Source organism: Tetrao urogallus (assembly GCF_951394365.1).
Source record: "Tetrao urogallus genome assembly, chromosome: 4".
Lineage (NCBI taxonomy): Eukaryota > Metazoa > Chordata > Aves > Galliformes > Phasianidae > Tetrao > Tetrao urogallus.
Window position 1 is genome coordinate 38,121,141 of NC_136817.1, and position 22,244 is coordinate 38,143,384.

Genomic DNA, 22,244 nt, shown 5'->3' on the forward strand with positions numbered 1-22,244 from the left:
TTTATTAGATACTTCAAGCAATCTTTGCCATCATGCAAAGCCTACTGCAGGACTGGTCAGAGCTGGTAGTTGTTCTCCAGGTGGCCTGATTTTTCTTCACTGATGCATGATGGAAATGATTCCTTTATTTCCTTTTCAGCTCAAATATCTTTTTTGTGAGCTCTGTTGTCCCCCTCCTCCTTCACAGAGCAATGAGCTTTTACAGGCTTTGAAAGTAAGTCGTTTTACTCTGCAGCTCTACTACAGAGATCTCACTGGCACCAATATTTCTTTTTAATCAGACCTGAGCTACAAAATGGCATTGCTGGCCTGCTCAGGTCCATCTGTCTGGGTCTCAGCCTTTAGATGAGGAGTAGAAGTGTAGTGAGGTCATTCTAATTTGTTATGCTTTTCAGGCATCCCTTCAGCTTGATTTCCTCAAGGAGAATTTAATTTTTGCCAGCACTGAAAGAGTTACAAAGTGATCCTATCCATAAGGTGGTCCCCAAGCCTGACATATAAAGGCTTATTTGTACATGGCTTGTGGCTGCCCTGTTTCTAAGGCTACGCTCTGCTCCAGAGGAGAATCCTGTGTCTCTTTTGACTGTGAACGTGCTCAGAAGTGTTTTGTTTGTGTGTTTTGCAATCCAGTAGCAGTTGAGGCAACATCATTTTGAGGTAGTGTTGCAGAAGGCTGAAAGGAAGCAACATCTGCTGGAACGTCTTTTAAGTGAGACTGAAAAACTTGCTAGCAATCACTGCATTTTTCATGTTTTAGGGTTTTTTATTTTGTTTTGTGGTTTTTTTTCCCCACTTTTAACAACTGCTTTTTTAAATTATTATTTTTATTCTCGATATTTTGGGGGATTCAAAAGTCACTGTTTCCAAGGGTACTTAGAAGCTGCACTTGAACTGAAAGAGATAGCTGACCTGTATATGCTGCATATGCTGCATATGCAGGGATATACGTAGTGTTAGCAAAATCTGGCTAATCTGTTATTTCCAGTGTTGCATCGTGTCCTGTCAAATAAAGAAATGTCTGTCCCCAGAGCACTGACTAAAGCAGCACTTGTCTATATAAATAACATTCAGAAATTGCTGCGAGGGGTCTTGCTGGATCTGTAGGTCTTACATTGATGTAATACTTAAATATAAATTCATTAAATTTCGTAATCATTGATTGTTTTGATCAGATGAAGCAGATCAAAGGAGTGGGGCAATAGGAGATCTAGTTATTTTCAAGCTGTGTCTGTATAACATAACTTCACTTGTATCATCATTAATTGCTTTCAGGTGACAGCTGGAGCAGCTTTAACCAGGAGAGATGTAGGTCAGTAGTCCCCAAGTTCACTTGTTGTTGAGCTTGTTTATTAGCTCCAGGTTTTTTATTGTAGAGGCCAGAGGTTTAAATTTGCATTGATGAAATTAAGAGTGAAAGTACTGTAACTTTTCATCAGAGCTTCAGTGCTCTGACCTACATCGGCTTCTTTGCTCTCTGTCATCTCTCCAGCAGCTGCCTAAAGGCCTACCAAAGCCTTGTGGGTCCAGGGAGACACTGCTTTCATCACCTCTTATAACCATTACAATTCTTAGCATTACGTAGGTGCGTATCAAAGGGATATAATGAGTTTAGCCAAGCTTCCCATTGGAGAGGAAGCTTCTCTGACTACATCAGCAGCCATGAAGACTCAAGACTCTTAACAGGGCCAAGGATGGTCATTATTTTGCCAGTACATTCCTACCGGTCAACTTGTAGTTCTAATGCTGTAAATATTGGGCCATTATAGTAATTATTTATGGTCAGCATCAGCAGTGAGGTCAGATGCTGGCCTGTCCTTAAGGAAGAATGGAGACGCTGGAGATATGTACATGGACTCTAGCAGAGGCTGAATGCTGTCACCTGGGATATCAATAGAATGTGAGGACATCCAGCCTGCCAGGCTGAGATTTCCATTGCTGCGCTAGGTAAAGACACCCAGAAGACTGCCATCACTGCAAGCACACTGTCACCTACTATCTCTGTTAGGAGGGTCCCTGTTCACAGCACAGCTTAGAAGTGGAGGAAGTCTGGGACAGAGCCCAGAATAAAGCTGATTTGTCTTCAGGGATAATAAACTTCTGGCAACTGGTTTCAATGCCCGCAGTTCTGGGGATTTTGTTTTCTGCATTGCTTTCCACTTGAAGAATAATTTTTCTCTCATGACATTGCAGATATTTATGATTGTAGCTTACATGCTTTAAGGGTTTGTAGTTTCTTTCATTAAGTTTATAAGATTATAAAGACCAAGGGATTTCATATTCTTCACAGTTGAATTTGACTACTCTATCTAAAACATTTGTCCATGAATTTTAACTTCATTTTAGCACCTTTACACCTCCCTAACATTTCCTCTACAAAAGGAAAGCAAATTATAAGGTTTCCCATTGTTGTTTTCTTCCCTAGCTGCATTCACTTTAGTTTGTGTCTGATAAGGAGGGTGTGGCCTCCCTGACCTTACCTCCTCAGGAGCAGTGCCCACACAGGCTGGTGATGGGGAATGAATCTGTAGGCAGGCACCCAGCTGGATCACAGATGCTTGTGATTTTTGCGGTAAGCCACAAAAAAAGTTCAGTTCCCTTTAAACCAGGCTGCTTTTCCATGGATTTGAGCCTGTGGATTGAGGATGCAGCTTCTGGATGTTGATAATGCCATAAATGTGTTGATGGATATAAGATCCCAGTGAAAAGGCAGCTGTGGGGATAGTGGACCCTGCCTGGGACTTGTTCTCTGACTCCTCTTCTCTTGCCCCTGGCAGAGGGGTGCATGGGGAGTTGCCCTAGCTGCTGGGATGGACAGCCTTCACATACCCCGCAGTGCCCCTCACAAGGGAGTTGAAGGTCTGAGCACTCCTTGAGAGGCAAGATTTGGAAATCAGATGATCATTCTGAGATGTATCCCTGTTTACACTCCAGTGTACGTCAAAGAGCGTCATTGGTGAGTCACCTATCCGCATGTCTGACTTGTCCTGGCTGCTCTAAATATAAATGTCAAAAGATGGTTAGGCTGTAGGAGTAAATTGGTCTGTGTTGCCATGTGCATTTCGGGCTGGTCTTCATCTTCTGCATTTCACTTTTTCTCCATTATAAGGGCTGATTTGGTTAATGGGAAACAAAGGCAGCAGCACCAGCTCTCAGACTATGTTTCCATGCACACATCTGATACATCACATCTTTTTGTGCTGGCTCTGTCAGGGCTGAATCTGAGAAGAGGGAGAAAATGGGTTGCTTTGACAGTGTTTCTGAAGTAGACACCCTGAAAGACTGTGAAGCATTTTCACACTTTTTTTTTTTTTTTTTTTTTTTTTTCTTTTTTGTACATGCAGAATGTACAATACTTAAACAAGCCTCCAAGAGAAAGTTCCTTTGCTAAGGCTGCTAGCCACTGCTAGTGGACCGCAGTCATGGAGATGCTTGTGTGATTTATGCTGCTCTAGCAGAAATGCTACGTCATAGCCTATACCAGTGATTGAGCACCTGGTGGGAAGGCAGGACCAACCCAGGGGAGCTCAGGTGCATGCAAGGTGCCTGTGGGACCAGAAGAGGTAGAGCCAGGATCTACTCCTTCCCAGACCTCATTTAAGGGCTTGCTGCAGTTGGGCTTGTCCTTATTTGCTACAGCTGAAGAGTTTGCTACCCCAGTATTATCACTGTACTTTCCATCACATTATGGTGTTACAGTTGTTTTAGGCTCTCAAGGTTGAAGTTTCAATAATAAACACAACTGGTTTCTCTGTTGAAAGCTGGGAGAAGCAGGTGAGGAAGGTGTCATGTCTTTCATCTTACTAAGCATTTGGGTTTTTTTGTATGTGTATGTTTCTTTTTAGTGAAATGTGTATTTTTTGTAAAGTAAACAAAATGTTGATGAAGAATGCCACAAGAAAAACATCAGGACCCTGAAATTGCCTCTGCTTTGGCTATTGGGATATAGTTGGTTTTTTTTGACTTGTTGCCTTTAACTGCTTATGCAGAAGTGGTAATGAATTTAAGAATGAGCTCTGCGTGTGGAAAATAAATACATCTTTATAAAAAGCATGTCTAAAAACCTATGGAAGGTAAACCAAAGCGGATAACCCTGCTTCACTTTACTGTACCCCTGCTGAGTGCTGTAATAGGGCTAATTCTGTGTTACCTTATAGAGAGTAATTCAAAGATCAACGAAGGTTGTCCTTTGTGTATTTCTGTGAGAATTTCCTTAACCGTTAAAGAAAATCCTTTGAAAGTATTAAATTTTATATATCTATATCAGTTTCCTCATTAGTATCAGAAAGCTCTACAACAACGAATAAGAATAAGAAATCAGAATAAGAAAGTGACAAGAGTACATCTGGGCTGCAAACACCTCGTTGGAGGCACTGCAGTGTTTAGAGTAATCTCACTTCCACTTCACATCACAGATGCCAGAATGGCTCGCGCTGGTGTATGTGAGACTCATCACGAGGCCTTGGGCTGTTATTTTTACATGTTATGTCATTTCTTCTCTTTTCAGTGTTCTTAAATCACTTTTTTCTGCCTCTTTCTTCTCAATTTTGCTTCTTTTCCTTCTCTTCTTTCCTGTCTTTGTTGCTCTAACAGGCAGCAAATCTAATGAAGGGCATGAGCCTCTGGACAGGGTATAAGTATGCAAACCTTCTATAAAAAATAAAATCTCTGTTTGATTTACACAATACAGAGGGTCAGTCAAAAACTGTAGGCTGTGTTCCAGCTGAAGGTAGTACCTGCCCCTGCTTTAGAATTTTTATGAGACAGTGACCGAAGCGCTTTGTGCAGCGTTGGCAGCCTGAGTCTATTAGCATGCATTTAGGTGAGGGGTGCCACCTGCGTTTTCAGCCTTTCCCTTTTCATAGGAATGTCCAGATGGAGCAGGGCATCTTACAGCTCGTCTAGAAAATTCCTCTGCCTCCCTTCTGGGGGAACAAGCTGGCAACTTTCTACAGCAAGACATGAAGTTGTATTCAGTATAGATAGTACTTAGTCCCCGAAGTCTGAAAATGTAGGAAGGTGGGAGACAACTGTGAGAAACAGACATGTCAGAAAAATGTGGAGGATTTGGCAGCCTTGTCTTTATGTCTGCTGTGTTACCCTGAAGAACAGTGTTGACTACAAACACATGAACATGCTAGCATTGAATTTAATGGATGTGAGTCTGCCAGAGTTACTTGGGGTTTGGATTTTTTCTAAGCTTCAAGGTTGTTGTTATTGTTCTGCTTTACTTAGTGTCTCTACAGATAGCAGTAATGAAAAGTTGCAGTGCTGTTGAATGAACCCAAAATTCTGTCTTTAAAAAGCCTCATTTGGTATGAGCTCTCTTTGACTGAAAGCGCATCAGATATAATTGAGTGCTGTGAGATTGCTGTTGCTCTGTATCTCCAGTCTAGGAACCAGTATGTAGTTATGAACCTCTCATGAATGTTTATAACAAAATTATTGCTAGGAGGCTGGGTAATATCAATCTAATTCTTTTTAACAGATTAATAAGAGTACACACTTCTGCAATTCCTTTATAACTGTATCACTTGGACTAACCAGTCCTTTATTCACTATTATGCTGCAGAGTGTGGAAAATTCTAAGACCTTTGGCTGACAAAAGTAGGAGTTATCAAAAGTCATTAGGAGTCATCAAAAATAAAAATAAAATGCATTCAAAGTCAAACTAATCCTCATTCAGTATTGTTCTTCTCTCTGTAGGAAATAAGTGTTGCCTCACTCCTTGTCTGAAACAGCTTCCAGCTGCTCTCTGCATCACATAATGCAAGCAGTCACACCTCATGTGTAGTACTGCCAGCACCAAGCTGTGTGCAATGGGAATGCTGTTTGCAGTCACTGCAGACAATGCTGAACTCATTAAGAAGCTAGTAAAGTGACCTAAAATTAATCTGTTCTAATTAGTGTAATCTGTCTGTTGACCTCATTCAGCTGACTGAACTCACAAGAAATAATGTCAGTAATAAGGACTAAAATGAAATATCACCTAGTGTGAATTATTATGGTGTATCTTGCGAGGAAGGAAGAAGTCCAGTACAGTTATGAAGACCACAGTGTTCCTCCTTCCTGTGTCAGAAGGGACGTGAGATCCCTTGCTTGCCATCACCTTTCCTGGGATATTGATAAAATAGTTGGCTTTCTTGAAAGTTTGTGTGTGCCTTTCCTTTAGGGATTCAGAAAGAGCCAGCACCTCCTGATGCAAAGCCATATTCCACTGATATTATTGTATATAATTATAGCTTTTGTAGAGAAGAATCTGCTCCTAAATATAGCCACCCAGTCAGGCCACCATTAGAGCTGTATGTTAATGGTGTTTTACTCTGCGTAATATAGTGATGTGTGGGAAAAAATCCCAGACTGAGTCCATTTCTGACATCCAGTGGTTGATTTGCAATGAATTGTAGTACCAGAGTTCAAATGCTTGCTGATTATTGCTGAGCCGGGCTACTGTCAGGCATTTTAAAAAATAAGGCTTGCAGTTTAACCAGTATCACTGAAGTTCCTCACTGCAGAGCCCTGCATGACCTTTCAGCACATTCACTGGAGTTCCCACAATGGCAATTGTAAGCAAGCATGACATAGCATCATTGCAGCTTAACGGGGCTATTGACCTCTTGCATCTGACCCTGGTGGGAGAGCCATACTGCCTGGAAATGTTCAAGATCTTTAAGCATTTCATAGTAAGAAACAGTGGGAAACAAAATTGCCAAGTACCAGGAAATAGGATATGAAAATAACAAACAAGTCACAAAACCTCATGAAGCACTCACCTCGTGCTGGTAGAAGGTAGAGGTCTGCATGAGCTCTCTAGCGTCTGTTCTGATCTTCACAGAAGATCTGTCTTTGTAAACTGAGAAAGACAGCTAAATGTGGCTGTCCTTTTGGGCAGAACTACCCCAGGATCAATTTTGCTTGAAGTAATACCTGGACCTATGTGCCAGTGTGTAGATTCATACAGGAACAGAAATCTCCACTGGGCTGTGGGAATGTCTTCTGCAGAGTTTCCTTTCAAGGAAACAAATAAGTACTTGGTACTTATGTCCTGCTGTGACTCTGCTATCTATCTGATGCTAATTCAGTTCTTAACAGGTGTTTTTTTTGTTTGTTTTTGTTTTGCAGGAAGAAATCTTTTCTATTTTCAGCACTGTACGCTGCCTTCATATTTGGTGGTCGGCACCTTATGAATAAACGAGCAAAATTTGAACTGAGGAAACCACTAGTGCTCTGGTCCCTGAGCCTTGCTGTCTTCAGGTAGGCATTCCTTCTCATCAACTGCTTTCAACAGTAGTCTCTGAAAAGGGTTTTAGTTTTGTAAGGTTTAACGGCAGTGCTAGTATGGCAACAAACTTGCCCAGAAGTGGCCTTTCTTTAGTGCTGCTCCTCAGGGTTATGTCCTGATCCAGTCCTCACAATTTAAATGGTCCCCTTTGACTTGCCAGATCATACAGTTCAGAGAGAGGAGAAATCAGCACTGTTCTTGGAGAGCAAAGGTGAAAAAGAAAGGGAGGACGGGAGAAAAAGCATGAGTCATTGAATCATTTGCAATAAATTTACCATGCAAACTACAAATGGAAATAAATGAATTAAGACGCCAGTCTTGTTCTGATTTGCTAGTTGGCATTACATTTATATGGCTGCATATATGGAATATTTAATTGAGGTTCTGACCTCTATTACAGTGAGATAAACCTGGGCCACTGTGACTGACAGGTTGGAATTTGGCTTCTGGTTATTCCATCAGAAGCGAAGAGCTTACAAATACAGCAAATGGGTGGCTCCACAGCAAAAAGGCTCTGTTTTAGTGATGGACAGCTCTAGATGTGTGTTTCTTGTATATCACTGAGTATGGGGAAATCAGGTTCGCATTCTTGATAATTTACTTTGCATAGTATAGAAAAATTTGTAAACAAATATCTAACACTGATACCAGTGTCTTTTTCTAGTATCAGTATAATAATTACTGATTTGAATAGTTCACAAGTACAGAAAGCATGTTTGCATACTGAGCAGCCATGAAGGTTGAATTATTTTTCACAGGATGGGAGTATTTTAGGCTGAGAGTTTCTAAAGATTAAATCAAAGCAGAAATAGAGAAGTCTGATTATTTTGCCTTCTTATGTTTATTTCCTTTCTTCTCAGAATCCACACTGGCATTTCCTAAAACTCTGGCGAGGAAAAATAAATTGCATTTTTCACTTATTTCATTCAGCTGGAATGTGCTACCTGTAGAACTTCAAACTACATTTGCTTGATTTTAATCATTTAAAGATTCCTAAAATAATAATAATAATAAGATAAAAAGCTTTGAGCGTTCTGGGGTAACTTTGAGAGCAATTTCTAACACTGAAAATTTACTGGTTTTGTTTTATGGCATTTGGTGCTGTGCTTCCGTCTATGTGTCTAACATCATTTTGTTGTTACTGTACACAATTGTCATCTCTTGGTGAGGTTCAGCAACTGCTGAATTGCTTCTTAGGTGACACGTCATTTGTGAATCAGTTTGTAAAGTGATCTTTAGCCAGTTGGATCCCTAAGTATATATTCCAATTATACTTTGTTATTGAGCATAGCCAGTAGAAAGAAGCTGACGTATGCAGAGAGGTTGTAGTTTATTTCCTGACCTGCAGGCAGGACACACAACTTCATAACTGTGCTTCAAAGAGGGTCACTGGCATGATTTTTAAAATCATGTTGTTTTGGGGTTGACTCTATGGCTGACATGCACAGTATGGGGCTTGTAAGCAATTTCACTGATTAGTTAGTTCTCAAAAACAAAGCAATGCGGTAATCAACAAATAGCAGTGTGCGCTATGGTGTGAAAGTGCTGTGTAGGTGGACTGAGAACATTCAGACTTTGAAATCAACATGTTCATTACTTGATAGCTGGAGTTTTCCATTGTAATCATATGAAATAGCTAATGCACAGTCTGTAGTAGCTGATGGGGAAGTCTGCGTGAAATCTAAAATGTGGCTTTCACCTTTGTGAAACGTCATGTTGCCAGAATGAACACTCCAGAGTCACTCCCAACTTTATTGACTCTGTAGCCAGCTGTACTAGACTTTGACTGCCATAAACTTTACAAGGAACTTGAATTTTACTTTCCAAGAGACGTTTTTTCTGGCTCCTTTTATGACGAGGTGTTTCATTTGCACATGCTTGATCTGAAAGATATTTCTGCTTCCTCTGAAGGTGAACTTGGATAGATTTAGATGCTGTTGTTTTACTTATTACAGATCCAGGAAAATACTCTTCAATTTTAAAAAGTCTTCCTCGTTAGCTTTATGGGCTGTTGAAATACTATGATTTTTACAATACCTTTAGGAAATGCTAAGTAATGTACTTCTGTTGTGAGCAGTTTAGTAAGGAAGAAAAGCCTGCCTAGAGAGCCCTCAGTATTTTCCTCAGCCTCAAGGTCAGAGCAAGACTTTTTTCCAGAGTCCTTGTTTATCTCTCTGCTAGCACTCCTACCATTTTTACTGACTTCAAATATCCTCAGAAATAGTAACACTTAGCAGAGGCTGGAAAAATTGTGTTCTGGACTTAAACAAACAAACAAACAAACAAAAAAAGCCCATGAAATTGCTTGCCAGGCAATGACATGGCCTTCCTTCACAATGTATCCTGAGCGCCTTGCTCTTGCCAAGATCCTTTAAATGTGGTAGCAGCTACTGTAGGAAACCTGCTACGCTTATAAATAAACAAAACAAGCTACAACACCCTGCTGAGCTTGCTAAGCATTTGGGGAGTTCGGTAAGAGTAAGTTTTGTGTCAACACTGGCAGCCAGCAGGATCTGAGAGACAGAAAAGCTGCTTTATTTCCCTTTGGAAGCATCAACTAGTTTCGAACATTTTGTCTCTGGGATAAAGTTACTGCTTCTATGTGAATACCTCTGTGAAGGCAGTGACAATAAATCTTGCTTTTCACTTTGAAACCACTGTGAAAACATGATCTTCTGAAGTCTTTTGCTGATGAATTAGTTTGGGATGTTTTCCTTGGGTTCTTTTCCTTTTCCTTCTAGTAGATTTGTTGATCTGTTTCAAGCACTGAAGACATTGTTTTGTGGCATGACATGGTTTCAGTCTTTTTTTTTTTTTTTTTCTTCCATTTTATGCACTTCATTCACAGCCAGTTTGTTGTGCACTGAGGTCCTGTGGGAGCAGCTCCGCGGTGTTCTTTGTCAACGGGATCCCACACTTTGTTTTTCAGACTTATAAGACCCCAAAGAAACTGTTGCTGATTCACCTGCATGTCAAAATGACAGCCGTGTATTTAAGAAAATTTCCAAGAGTGAAAAATCTACAAAAACACGAGTTTGAATTGCTAATCCTATGTTTGTGCTCCTTTGAACAAGAAGTTAGGATCATTCATTGACACCAAAGTATTTTTTCAGTTAGTGTATATCAAAAATACTATATTGGCATCTTAAAAATCAGCAAAGCTGGGACCAAGGGTCTCACAGAAGGATGTGTAATCATTAATTCATGGTTTCATTACATCTCAGCTGGATTTTTGTTCTTCTTTTTATGGGCCTTAGAGTGTGTGTGTGGGTAGCACTGCCATCAAGGAGCTCACACAAGGGTTTGATTGCCTTACCTTCGCAGAAGACAGTGGCATGGCACTGTTTTCAGTCACTCTCCATCCTTAAAGGGCTCCCAGCAGAAGAATCAGTGTCAGGATGCTGACTAATAATAGCAAAATGTTGTTTTCCTTAAGGAACACAATCCCATCAATAGAAGAGAGGAGGAAACTAAAGCATCCATTGTGGTGCAGTTGTATGCAAGGAGGAAGAGAGAAGCGAAGTCTGATTGTGACTGGAAGCATGATTTGTCTTTGTTTGGCCAGACTACTCATTCGTAAAGTTGCTATCGTTATTTGAGGATGTGCAGATTCTAATACAGCTTCAGCTGTGCTTTGTAGCAGTGGCTGATGTCAGTATAGGGTATCCGTATATCATTCTTCCTGGGAAATACTTTCTCTTCAAGAGGCTGAAATGGTGTGAATGGCCACTAGCTGTCTTCCACAAAGCCTCACAAATGAAATATTCCAGTAGCAACTTATTTTGTATTTGAAAGACACAGCCAAAGTATCTCACTGGAAGAAGGTTACTCACTTTTCTTTTGTGAGACTGCTGTAATGGATTTGTTTCCACAAGCACAGCAGCATTTTATAGAATCATAGGATCAATCAGGTTGGAAAAGACCTTAAAGATCATCAATCCTAACCACGACCTAACCATACTACCCTAACTAACACCCCTCTGCTAAATCATGTCCCTGAGCACCACATCCAAATGGTTTTTAAACACATCCAGGGATGGTGATGCAACCACCTCCCGGGGAGCCTATTCCAGTGCTTAACAACACTTTCTGTAAAGAAGCATTTCCTGATATCCAACCTAAACTTACCCTGGCACAACTTGAGGCCATTTCCTCTCATCCTGTCACCAGTGAGAAAAGACCAATGCTGCTCTCTCTGTAAGCACCTTTCAGGTATTGAAAGAGAGCAATAAGGTCTCCCTTCAGCCTCCTTTTCCCTGGAGTAAACAGCTCCAGTTCCTTCAGTCAGAAAGAAAGGTATGCGCTTGTTCTGCAGATTGCTCCCAACAAGATAATCCAAAATAAATCATTATATCTGCAGCTCAGTCCTGAGATGAGCTGAACTGAAAGGACTGAACATAACTTTAAAAACAGGAGTCCAATTGCTTGTATTTGGGACTCTGAAATACCTTCTAGTTATCATGCCTATGCACAAGACAGTTGATGAAAACTCACTGAAATTTCCATCCAGTCCCAAGGTCTGCCATTCACCACAGAGATTAAAACACAACTTTATTTCATATGTTGCTGAACAGCCCATTAAAATCTTAAAATACTCTGAAATTGTATATAGATTCTGAAAATGCATTTAAAGAGAACATAAATTAATGAAAAGAGCAATATTTGCCAAATAGTATTGAAGTTAATAAGTAGCATTTAAGGTGAATTAATTATCTTCTCTCTTTTAAACTTGAAAGCAAGGGAATTATATTTGAGAAGCATTGATATTCTCAACATGAGATTGTTCAGAACCCAAATATCTACTTAATGATTTATTTCAATTGAGCCATGCTCATCTATATAGACTTAACTGGTTTTCTTATTTAAAAGATATTGGGAACATCTTTTAGTTACCGTTTTGGAACCAAAGTTGAAAGCTGGATGAAAAGCAGGAGTTCAGAATGGTTGGAAAGAAGGCAAATCCTTGAGACTTAATAGTTGTAATCCCAAGAGTGAAATGCAAACAGTGCTATGCAGTCTGCATTTATAAATTGCAGAACAAATGCTATCTGCAATTAAAATAACAGCGTAAGGGTGGAAGAAACATACGGACTAGGAGCAATAAAGTCCTATCAGGAAGACATGCCCAATATGTATGTTATTTATTCTAAATAAGAAGAGCATCTCATGACAAACATCTTCATTCCCAGAATTGTGTTTGAAGCCACATGAGACCTAGCTAATGCAACTTTACAGGAGATGCAGATAGCATTGGCTAAACAATTCCTGTTAAAATTGCTTTCTTTAGAATCACAGAATCGCCAAGGTTGAAGAAAACCTCTAAGATCATCCTGTTCAACCACCCACCTATCACCAATATTTCCCACTAAACTATGTTCCTCAGTACAGCATCTAAACATTTCTTGAAAACTTTTCTTGGCAGCCATTAAATTTAGCACAAAAGTGGGCTTCCTTTCTTTAAAAAAGTGGATTTTTTTTCCTATTTGTTTGTTTTGGTAACTGGAAAACCAAATGTAAAGTGAATGCAGTGCGTTATTTGGAAACTACTTGTAGCACCCATTCAGCACTGCTGTCCCCACTCAAAATCAGTGGGAGTGTTGACCCTCTGTAACTCCAAATTGCACCTTTCTCATGCAGTCACCTTGCCCCAGCCCATGGCAGCTGATTTCTCTCAACATACTGACAAGTGTATTGGGAGAGTAATGAACCGAGCCTGCGTAAGCAGATCACGGTTTAGCTAAGACACCACCATGTGACAAGTGTAAAATGTTCTTTCTAAGGTATTCTTCTAAGCAGGTGAGCTTCCTCATGCCTGTGGCACTCCACACCTTCCCTGTATTGCTGCTCCATCCCTGGCAGACTTGCAAGAGCGCTGAGCTGAAAAGGGAGATCAGTGACTCCAGACCTGTAGCTGCCATTTAATTTATGACTCTGGGCATCTCATTACAGCTGTATTATGACTTTTAGCTTCTTTAAGCCTTCTTTATTCAGTCAAATGCTAGTCTTTATCTGTAACTTAGATTTTGCTTGAGTTGTTACCTGCCTGTTTTATAGCTTTAGTGATTGCTGGTTCCATTGGGTGGCTTGATTATCTGCTAAATCTTTTACTATATTATATTTTGGCTTTATTTGCCCAGGATAATTTCAATCTCCTGAATACATACATTTCAATGCTACACATGGCAGTCACTTTGCCAACTTGATACATTTGATCCTGTAAGTATCTTTAAATTATCCTGCAGAAATGATATGTCACTTTTTTCAGATTATCATTTAAACCACTGGAATATTAGTTATTCTAAAATTTTCTTGAGATAACATTGGATGCTGAGAATAATTTTAGTGATGACATAGGAACAAGTGCAAATGCTCCTAAAGCATTCATTAAAGATTGCTTAAGAGGTACATTGTGCTTATGGATCCTCATGGGCTGCTTCAGAAATCCTTAGATGAATTCCTTAATTCTTACGAGATTTTGCACCAAATGCAGGGCTTAAGCAGAAAATTGATTTTTTTTTTTTTTTTTTTTAAGCATCTTAGCCACAATTTAAAGTTGCTGAAGTGAATATCTGAGAACTAAGAAATAGTTCTCAACAGAAAATTGCCTCACTGTATATACAGCCTTCGCAGGGTGCTGGGGCTCTTCAGCAGCAGCCAGAATCCAGTTATTATTTAGTGATGGAAGAGTGAGTTATTGCTTGAGAAATAACAGCTTTCATCAAGAAATAGTGTTTCTGCAAGTCCAGTGTGCCAGGTGGTCAGAGACCACTGTTAGGTAACTGCAACATTGAGGGGCAAAGAATAGATGACGGGTAATTACTATTGATTGGGTTGTAGCTGACTCTTTGGAAGTCAGATGAAATAGAGGGATATGTAGGTAGAGCTGGAAAACTTTTTCATTCTTTGCAAGAAAGCAATTACATGTTTTTCAGTCTCGTATGGTGTCTTTGTAAGCAAATTCTGCTGTTCTCTCATGTTTCTTTGCGATGACCAAGCATAACTGTTATAAAAACTATTCATAAGAATCTGATGCTGGCATTTTTTTTCTGTGGCTCTTTGTAAGCAGGACAAGCTCCTCCACCAGCCTACACTGTGGGGCTGCATTGTTTTTGAACTCTGCTCCTCAGGATTGCCTGAGCATAGCTAATCCCAGTTGTAAAGAAGGCAGGTGTGGGATCAAACTGCATTTCCTGGAGGAAGAATTCAGGTTTGGTGAAGTACAGAAGACAGTAGCTGTTGCAGATTGATTTTTATCCACGAATAAATAAGCTTTTCCAAGAGCAGTTGCAGCAATTGGTAGAGGTGTTGAGCTTGCCCTTTAGCAAGAGAGAATCAGATGGATTTTACACTACTGTGGCATTAACACGATTAAAATTGCTCAATGACAGCATCCGTTGATCCGGAGCCCCGCAGAGATGTCACTGTTTGGGATGCTCAATGCGGTCCCTGGAGAGGAAAGGAAATAAGCCTGTTTTTTTTTGTTATTTTGTTTTCCTCCAATTTTGTCAATAAAAAGAGCAAGGTTTTAGGAATCAGGTGAATTGTGACTGGGAAATCTTATGATGAGAGAAGGGTAGAAGGGAGTATCCCCACGTAAAAGCAAGGAGCACAGTATCTACCCTCACTTGAAGCCACAGAGTGAGCTGTCACTTTAACATACCTCCAATTCCTCCATTCCTTCCCAATAATTCATCATGTGGGAAAGTCATAACCACCCAGGCATGAATGCATATGCTTATGGGTATATAAATCTGCACAAATGATATATTATTTCTTACAGCCATGTAAAATATTTGCACAATTTTTAAATCACTCTGAGCTGGCCTGGCTTCAGGTTTGGTCCCCACTGAAAACTCAGACGATTTGCATTGAAAAGCTTGCTGGAGAAACATCTGGGTCAGATACAGCAAGCAGGTCTGAAATGCAAGGTTTATGTGTGAGAGGGGTAGAGATGGAAGGGGAATTCTCTAAAGTTTGCTTTGGGGTTTTGATAGGACTGAGCCCAAACCTCAAAGTATGCGGGAACTTATGCAAAGAAAATTATTTGGGCTAAACCAAGGATAAAAACTGCAAAGATCAGCAGAACTTTTGCTTGCACACATGGTACTCAGAGCTAGAGCACCCCATCATCATGCACGTTCAGTACTGCTGACCACTAGGTTTTAGCTGAGTGTCACACTGAGACAAGCATATGTTATTCCTCAACTCCTCCTTCCTTTTTTTTTTTTTTCCTTTCCTTTTTTTTTTTTTTTTTTTTTTGGATAATACAGTGGCTTTGATTCCACCCTCCATAAGACTCCATCACCCTCAAAGTGGGCAAGTCATAAGCTCCATCTGTTCTGGATGGGAGAGGGGAGAAGCTGAGGAGCAGTGGAGCAGTAGGGCATTAGAAGGAAGGTTTCTCTGCAGGGGGCTTGCCCAATTCTTTGTGTTCTTGCACCCTTGCAGAGTGGTAACTATTTGTGTCCGTGTGTTTTGGAGCCACCACAACAGAGACAGTCCATCTCTAGTTATAAGATATATACCTTCTGGAAGAAAACAAATGTTTCCAAATGATGTGTCCCCTCAGCCGCAGAAGTGGAATTACAAGTTGGAACAAAAGCACCATTTCAAGCTTTCAGGGAGTTCAGGAAGCTAAAGGCACTTATTACCCCAAGTCATGCATGAAAATTGTGCTCTTAATTACAATAGTTACAATTACAATGAAGACTATAGGTACCTTATTGCCTTTCAGGTGCATGAGTTGGAGAAAATGAGTTCTATGTTCTTCCTAAAGCATGAGATTAATGCAAGTGCTCTTCAAAACTGGTTTCATAACCTTTGAAATTGTGCTTTCTAAAGTTGTTCAGATTTCATAGGCAAAAGGGATATCATGGAACCAAGCTGTTTTTTCCATACTTTTTCCTTGTTCGTGCCAACTGCAAGAAAATAATTAATGGTTTGTTTAATTAAAATATGGGGAAATTGTAGCTAGCATAATTTTTTCCAGTGAAACAGAAACAATATAGAGCCGAAAGGAATTCTACTTAGGTGCACAGCAACATCATGATAGTTGCAAATCCCAGCTTCTGCAAAATCCCCATATTGACTTTAAAATAATGAGCTTTTCTTTTTACTGTGAGAGTTCAGGGTCTGTTTTTGTCCATGTCAGTAGCTGCACCTGTGGCTGGGCTGGCTTGGTTATGTCTTTACTCTTCTTCTTCCTAGACTTGGATTAGGCTAGACTAGCCTGTTGAAATGAACTTCCCATAGAATCACTTGCTGTTGAATGGCATTAAATAGTCACATTTTCTGCTGTTTTATCAAATGAAGTCATTAGCAAAGGAAATCATGAGTTTTTAAGAACATTAACACAGAATTTTCCACCTCACTGGTGTGGTTTTTGTATCTGCATCTGTCACAAGCAGTTGGGCATGGATCAGGATCAACTGCAGGAGGGTGGTTTTAAATGCCTGGTTTTCTTCTGGAGTTTACTGTTGCGAGTAAAGGGATCAGCAAGGAGCATATACAAAGCAACCATGATAATCAGAACAGCAGAAAAAAATCCACGAGGAAAAAGAATTCAAATATTTTCTCCTAACATAGAACAGGTTGCTGGGATCTGGTCCTACATAAATCTAGGGGGCAAGACAAAGTGAAATAGAAACAGGGATGCTCTTAAAACTCATTATACAGGCTTTTGTTGTTTGTGCCTCATGTCCATCTATGTCAAATCAAATCCATGTTTGTATTAGCCTTCTATGTCAAGGAAAAATAGGAGTACAACAAAGTGTGGGGCAAGCATGCATTGCTCTTATCTGGTCTTCTAGCTAAATAAGTTTTCAACTGTTTGTGTTTCTTGGATAACAGGGCTTTATGAACTTTGACTGTGTCTCTGCTCATTACTCTGTATTTTATGTCCTGAGAGTATGCTGCCAACATATCAGAGGTGCCCATGATGAAAGGGTGATGTTAAGAAGCGTATGTCTATAGACTGTTTATCTTATTTTTTTAATTAATGTCTACAAACCATTTAAAAATGTAGATTTGCCTGGGGTGATTAAGACAGAGAATTTGTGACTTGGAAGTTTAGGGAGTAGCATTAAAAAGTGAGAAAAAAAATTGTGGTAGGTCAGAAAATGCTTTATATGAGGGTCTTTTCTCTGAAAATGCCTCAATCCAGAGCATTTATGTGGATTCTCTAATACAGTTTTCACTTATAGAGTGAGGTCAGATGTCCTGCTGAAGTCAAACAGATCTCATGGACAAGGTGCTGAGCCGTATGCAATTCATGATGTTGCCCAACATTGCTTGTCCTGGCTCGGGCACAGATTTTGTTTTGACAGGACACTTAAATTTCAGTTTGCCTTACCTGTCAGTCTTTGAAATGGATCAATGCTTAGCCACTTTACAACGCTGTTGCAAGAGTGAACGCCATTAAGGACAGAAATATTCACAGATACAATGCTGAGAGCCTTGGTGATGCCAACACAAAGAAATGCCTGAAGGAAGTTAGGTCTAAACCTGAATGGAATCCAGCTGAAGAACAGCTTTGTTCTTGGTGGATCTTTATACATAGACATCTGAGCTAGAGCAATTGCTGGCCTGGATATTGCTGAGGCACTGATATCTGTGGGGCAACTCAAGCTGGCAGTGGTAGATCACTGGACTGCTGGAAAACAGATAAGACCAAAATTTTGGTACAGCAACAAGGAAGGTCTGCTCTGCGGTGAGAATGAGTTGTCCTTCTCATCACAAGCAGATTTGATGAGGGGATGGGGTTTTTCTGTGAGGTACTTGGGCCAGCTCTGGGAGATAAAACAGGAAGGTGGTTTGTGTGTGTTTGCCAAGAACAGTCTCTGCAGGGCCAGGTCTCTTTCTTTCCATATCTAACCTTGATGTTGCTCAAAAACACCTCAGAAATGTTGAAAGATGGAGAAATAACAGCCTGTTTATGTCAGTCTTCTCTGCCATTATAAAAATAACAGTTGGGCTCAGTTTATCTGCCATCATTTGAACAAGTGTGCCTCTTGGATTTCAAAGTAACTCACTATTAAAAAGTCTTCTCTTTTAAATGCTTGTGAAATGCCTCGTAAATGTTACATGTGGCCAAATTTCTAGCTAGTATTATTTTTTCCAAAGTTTTCTATAATCTAGTGAATACATTGTCACTGCATATCCTTCACTACCCAAGAGTCTGATGCATTTAGTTGAAAAATGTAACCCTTACTTCAACAAACCAAACAAAATATTTTTAATCTCCATCTGCAGACGTACGAAATGGCTCTTCTAGTCAGTTATTAATATATTCAAATAAATTAGAAAAAATTTCATGTGTGCTGTCCTTGCACCACATTGACCATTTAGGACGTGGGATGCCAGATCCTTTTCTAGGCTGCTTTTTTTGTGGGATTAGAGTACATGTCCTATTGCACTGACTGAGCTACTTGAGATCCAGATAGGATTCATCAATTCCATGTAGGTCACTGAATGACAGCCAGTTATTTCCTATGTTTTATCTGTAGTTAATTATCGGTTTCTTAGCTTATGGTTGCTCACTGTGCTGCAAGGATGCCATGATTTTGCAATCAGATAGATAGCCTAAAGCAACCTTGTAGTTTTTACACTGTATGCATTCCTGGATTCATCCAATGAAGTTTAAGGGCAATTAGTCAGGAAATGTATTTCTCTTTCAGCCCATGCTTTTTTATGTAGGAAGCTGGTATTTCATGGTAGGTCTTGCCAGTTCCCTCCCTGTAGGGGAACAAATGTCATCTCTGCATACTCTTGAGGGGTTATTGTTATGTTTTTAGTTCTTCCCCAGCCTTGAAACTGTCTGTCATGTCTACCCCAAAGTGTTTGGGAACAATAGGCTTCAAATGGGCGCCCAGGCACCTATAAAAGCCAGTGGGCTCAACCCCAGCTGGAATATCCTTTCTTCATTTTGCACCACCCAAGTAACTGCTTTAACTTGGGCATTCCCTTTGATTTCGACTCAGCTATAAGCCCTGATCCTCACTGCAGCCAGATCCTGGCTGAACTGAAAGAAATGCGATTTCATATTTTGCTTTACAGACTGAAGGTGGGCTGCCATAAACCTCTTGTTGTAACTACTAAAATTTTGTATGAGAGTCTTCTCCTTGCTACCACAAAAGCTTCTTGTCTCCTAGGACACTTCTCCTGCAGGGTCTGAGGCCACCAGAGAGTGTAAACACAGACAGGGCAAGGGGGAATGGCTTTAAACTAAAAGAAGAGAAATTTAGGTTAGGTGTTAGGAAGAAATTATTTACTCAGAAGATGGTGAAGCCCTGGCAGAGAACTTGCAGATGCCCTATCCATGGAGACGTTCAAGACCAGCTTGGGTGGTGCTCTGGGTAGCCTGACATTGTGGGGCAAACCAGCTTATGGCAGGGGGCTCCAAACTGTGTGATCTTTAAGGTCCTTAACAACTGAAGCCATTCTATGATTCTATGATTGATTTTAGGTTTGGAGGAAGCAAGCAGCTCCATAGAATTACCTGCTTTCCCACTGGTTAGTAGTATCATCACCCCATCCATAGCAAGGTAGCAAGTACATTGTGATCTGATTGCTTTGCCTGTCCATACTGGTCTTAGTTTACCACTTTTTATTTCAGGAGTTTCTGAGTTTCTTGGCCATGTCAGATTCAAGGGTAGCTATCCAGTGGGGGGCTAAGAGCTTTTCTAGTGAAGGTGGCTTCAGCTGCGTTTCTGTTCAAGAAACTTAATCCAGACAGTTACTTTTCATACAGATGCTTTCTCAGTACGTTTTCCCAGTGTCTGCTTATATTTTGTATGTTTCCAGGCTACCCCACACTGCCAGCCCAAGGGATGCCCACACACCCTGTGCTTGTGCCACACGCCACCTGCTCTACAGGCTCTTGCTCCTGCATCAGGATAGCAGGTGTCATGCAGTAGGGCACAGAAAGACCATTTGATTTTGTTAAGAGACCAAGCAAAAAGGAGAAAGGAAACTTGATCTGACTAGCAGAACACTTGCTGAACAGGCCTGAAAGCTGAATGCAGCCTGATTTATCACAAAGGAGGTTTAGAAAGCACTGTATTCTTCAGTGGGGCTGACCTTTGAACATCTCTTTCTAACTCAGTGTCCTTCCTTTGTAAATATTTTGCATGCTAAAATGGAAAAAAGCTGCCTCCTTTTTTCTCACTTTTGTGGTGTGACAAGGAAGGGCTGCGAAGCTGTGTGGATGCTAGAGTTGGTGAGGAATATCTGCTTTCCTGGGCCCTGATTATCATCAATTTCGGTGTCCCGGGACCACATTTGGAGGAATCGCATTGGCAGAGATTCTGTGACTTGCCTCCTGGGCAGATGGGGACAGAATTTGGGTTTTGTTTTCCCCCAGCCAGGCTGTGGGGCTCTGGGTGCTAGACCAGCCTGGCCATGTGCCTGTGCTGAGCATTCCCTAGAAAGTCCCTATGGTAATTCTCTAGTACTGGGCAGCACAGCATGGTCTTGCTGCCCATGGGCTCCCTGCTGGTGCCACATCTGCACAGATTACAGCGCACAGGGGCATGCTTTAGAAAATAGAAGCGCTTTGCTTCTGACACCTTTTTCTAATGTATTTTACACTCATTCTGGTCACTGTCTCTGCAGAGATCCTTGTCGGATAGGCAAGGAGTGTTGGATCAGCTTGTTTGTTTTTTTTAGGGCACAAATCCAGAGCAAAGGATTTCCTCTCTGTGGATCTCACAGTGCTTTCAGGATATGCTGCTGCATTGTGTGCTGAATTATGTACTGAAAAGTTGGAGTGTGGGTTTGTTTCTAGATAGGAAGACACTGTCAGAATGAGTAATGTCTGAGTAGGACATTACAAAATGCAATAATGCCATTGATGTGGGATAAATGTAAGCCTGGATTTCTTTAGCTTTTTTAATGTATATTTTTAATGCAGCAGCCATGTTCCCTGCTCAGTCCTGCAGTGTTGCTCCTGGGCTGGGATGTGCTCTGAGCAGTGCCACTTGTAGGGAAGTAGCTGCAATGGGAGGAGCTGGGTCTGCCACAGTGACAGTTGGGGTCAAATAGGGGTCTCAGCTGCCTGCTGCCCTCTCTGGCTTTTGGAAACCAAGTTTCTGACAGCAGGGTGGAGGAAACATGGAGCAGTGAGCAGCCTTTGGCTATTGACTGTTTTTGTCTTCTGTCACATCAGGGAGTTCCTGGTCCTCAGTTTTCCTTCAAAAATGCTGCCCTGACCCATGCATGTGATGGCTGTTGAGGCCTACATTTGAAACCAGGTTTATGAGGGAAAAGTTTTAGGTTTTATTTTACTCATGGATGCGTTTTGCTCATGTTATAGCCAGCAAAATATCAACTGGGCATTTGTTAGCCTAGCAGAGCAGCCACTGCCTGGAGGGAGGAGAATGTAGGACATTCTGAGTCTGAATAGATGAGAAAGCTGCATTAGCTGGTGCAGTTTGTTTCTGATCAGTCTCTCTTGTTGCAAAAGGGTGTAATTGTACAGTAATTCACTGCTACCTTATTTCTGAAATCCCTGTGGATGATTCGCGCTAGACAGACTGCTTTGGTAAGCAGTTCACTTCAATACCTCACAAAAGCTCCAGCACAGAGCAGGGCAAGGGCAAAATGAAACAGAAGTGATTTACTGAGCAAGCAGTGTCATCACTTTGCTGCACATCATGTCTTTGCAAGATAGAAATGTGTTGGTTGATCTTACCTCACAGTGCAAACAAGATTAAGTGGCAGAAACACAACAAGCTCTCCGGATCCAAGGTGTATTTGCAGGCATACACTAGATCTTTTCCTATCTCCGGTGGTACGTGCCTCTTGGCAAGTGTTTCGGCACAAATAGCTACCTGCCCATGGCATGTATTAGGGTCAGCCAGATCAGTTACTTCCAGTTTACCTCTTCCTTATTTATAAAGCTTTCCTTTGTGAATTATACTAAAATCTAGTTTGTTCTTCACTGATACTGATTTCAGGTGTCTGACAC

General features: G+C 40.8%; 1 protein-coding gene across 1 annotated transcript in view; it reads left to right on the forward strand.

Annotated features, from left to right (window-relative positions):
• ELOVL6 (ELOVL fatty acid elongase 6) overlaps nt 1-22,244 on the forward strand; it is a gene marked incomplete at both ends in the record, with an annotated part of 63,228 nt that overhangs the window by 35,262 nt on the left and 5,722 nt on the right. The window contains one exon of the mRNA XM_079535063.1: nt 7,120-7,251. Within this exon, the coding sequence (XP_079391189.1) occupies nt 7,120-7,251 (132 nt within the window). The remainder of the gene's footprint in view (nt 1-7,119; nt 7,252-22,244) is intronic.